The 2,027-nt window shown below is 44.4% G+C and overlaps 1 protein-coding gene across 1 annotated transcript; it reads left to right on the forward strand.

Annotated features, from left to right (window-relative positions):
* The first annotated feature begins 466 nt into the window (after positions 1–466).
* On the forward strand, positions 467–1,396 carry LOC136654318 (olfactory receptor 5AR1-like). Its single transcript, XM_066631280.1, has one exon. The coding sequence runs from the start codon at positions 467–469 to the stop codon at positions 1,394–1,396; it is 930 nt and encodes a 309-aa protein (XP_066487377.1).
* The last annotated feature ends 631 nt before the right edge of the window (positions 1,397–2,027 follow it).

Raw genomic sequence — 2,027 nt, forward strand, 5'->3', positions numbered from 1 at the left:
TAACACTGGATTTTCTCCTGCCCTGATACAACACTGTTACAATCAGAAGGGAAGATGATGTGCTTAAAAATACTTCATGCGCGCTGGTTGGAGAAAAGCATTTTTAGTGTCAGCAGAGAATGGAGTTCGGGTGCGGAGGTAGGCTAACCCCCCACCGAATTCCATTATAATGGGGTTGGATCAGATATCCCCATAATCCTGGGAACTGGAGTTTAAGAAAGCTGATGTTTCTTCTTGAAAAGTTAAAGGTATATAAATTCTGTGAGTTTCTGAGAGTTTATTAGGAGGAGGAAGCTGGAAAGAGAAAGAGAAAGCAAAGAATGGGGCAGCACAAATGCTTTCTAGGGATTGAAAAAAAAGAACTGCTTCTGTGCTTTGACTGTTGTCATGCTTGTATTTGTGTGGCTAAACCCTCTATTCCATGCGCCACCTTTTGACAAATATTCCATTTAATATTCCCTCACAGATGGAGCCCCTACATCCGATGGTGCAGAATGGCACAGCTGTTACTGAATTTATACTCCTGGGGCTCTCCAGTGACCCAGAGGTCCAACTCATTCTCTTTGGTCTCTTTCTCCTTTGCTACTTGGTTGCCGTAGGTGGAAACACTCTCATTCTTCTCATCATCGCTTTGGACAGCAGACTGCACAACCCCATGTATTTCTTTCTGGGTAATCTCTCTGTTGTGGACATTGGGTTCACATCTTCCACTGTTCCCAAGATGCTGATAAGTTATCTCTCTCAGGACAAGCGAATCTCCCTTGCTGGTTGCTTCTCCCAAATGTATTTCTTCATCTCCTTTGGTGGCGTGCTGGGTGTGATGGCATATGACCAGTATGCTGCCATTTGCCACCCACTGCACTATGGTGTATTCATGAACCCCAAAGCATGTGTGTGGCTGGCAGCATCTGCCTGGATTCTGGGCTTGACTAACTCTGGTGTGCACTCTGGCATGATGTCCCTTTTGTCATTCTGCTGGGACAATGTCATCCGACACTTCTTTTGTGACGTCCCACCCCAGTTTCAGCTCTCCTGTTCTGACACTCAGGCCAATCAAATTGCGACCTTTGTGGTGGGTGGAGGTGTGATCATGGGTTCATTTCTGGTTACTCTGGTGTTGTACGTCTATATAGTTTCGGCCATTGTCAGGATCCGCACCAAGGAAGGGCGTCTCAAGGCCTTTTCTACCTGTGCTTCTCACCTGACTGTGGTCAACATCTACTTTGGCACCATCATCTTCACATACATCCATCCCAACTCCACATACTCCCAGGAGCAGGATCGGATTTTCTCTGTGCTATACGAGATTCTCACACCAATGCTTAATCCGATCATCTATAGCTTGAGAAACAAGGATGTGCAAGGGGCACTCCGGAAAGCCATGGGGAGGGCTTAAAACTACATTCACAGAATCCAAATGATTGTGGGTTTTCTGCTTCAATATTGTGAAGCCATGACTCCGTTCTCTATATTAGCTATATTAAATATGCTTCTGCCTGCCTTGCGGAACTTTCAGGTTTCACTCTTGGAACAGAGGATGTTTGTGATACAATCCACTTTTGAAAGTGTCCCACATTTCAGAAATAATTCACAAAGTGGTTTGGAATGAAATTGCTGTTTGAGAAAAAGATGTCCAAAACAGGACGTTTCCTCGGTGCCCTTCCTCAATCAAGTCCCTTGTGCTTATTGAATTTGTGAGCTCCTCAGAGCAAGGACTTCTCTTCTAATGTAAAGTACCATGCACATTGATGGTGCTATATTTTTATTATTAATAACAATAGTAACATCCCACTGGGTGCAAGAAGTTATCAATTTCTATGGAGTACAGACACTGTCTTTAATTTTGAATCTACAGAGGGTGGAATGGTTAAGACCTTTCTGATTTACGCTCAGCACAGGTTCTTCTCCTGGAATTTAAAGCTGAATCCAGTGACCTTGATGTAGGTAAGAACGTAAAAACAGCCCCACTGGATCAGGCCATAGGCCCATCTAGTCCAGCTTCCTGTATCTCACAGCAGCCCACCAAA

The sequence above is a fragment of the Tiliqua scincoides genome, chromosome 5, assembly GCF_035046505.1.
Source record: "Tiliqua scincoides isolate rTilSci1 chromosome 5, rTilSci1.hap2, whole genome shotgun sequence".
Classification (NCBI taxonomy): domain Eukaryota; kingdom Metazoa; phylum Chordata; class Lepidosauria; order Squamata; family Scincidae; genus Tiliqua; species Tiliqua scincoides.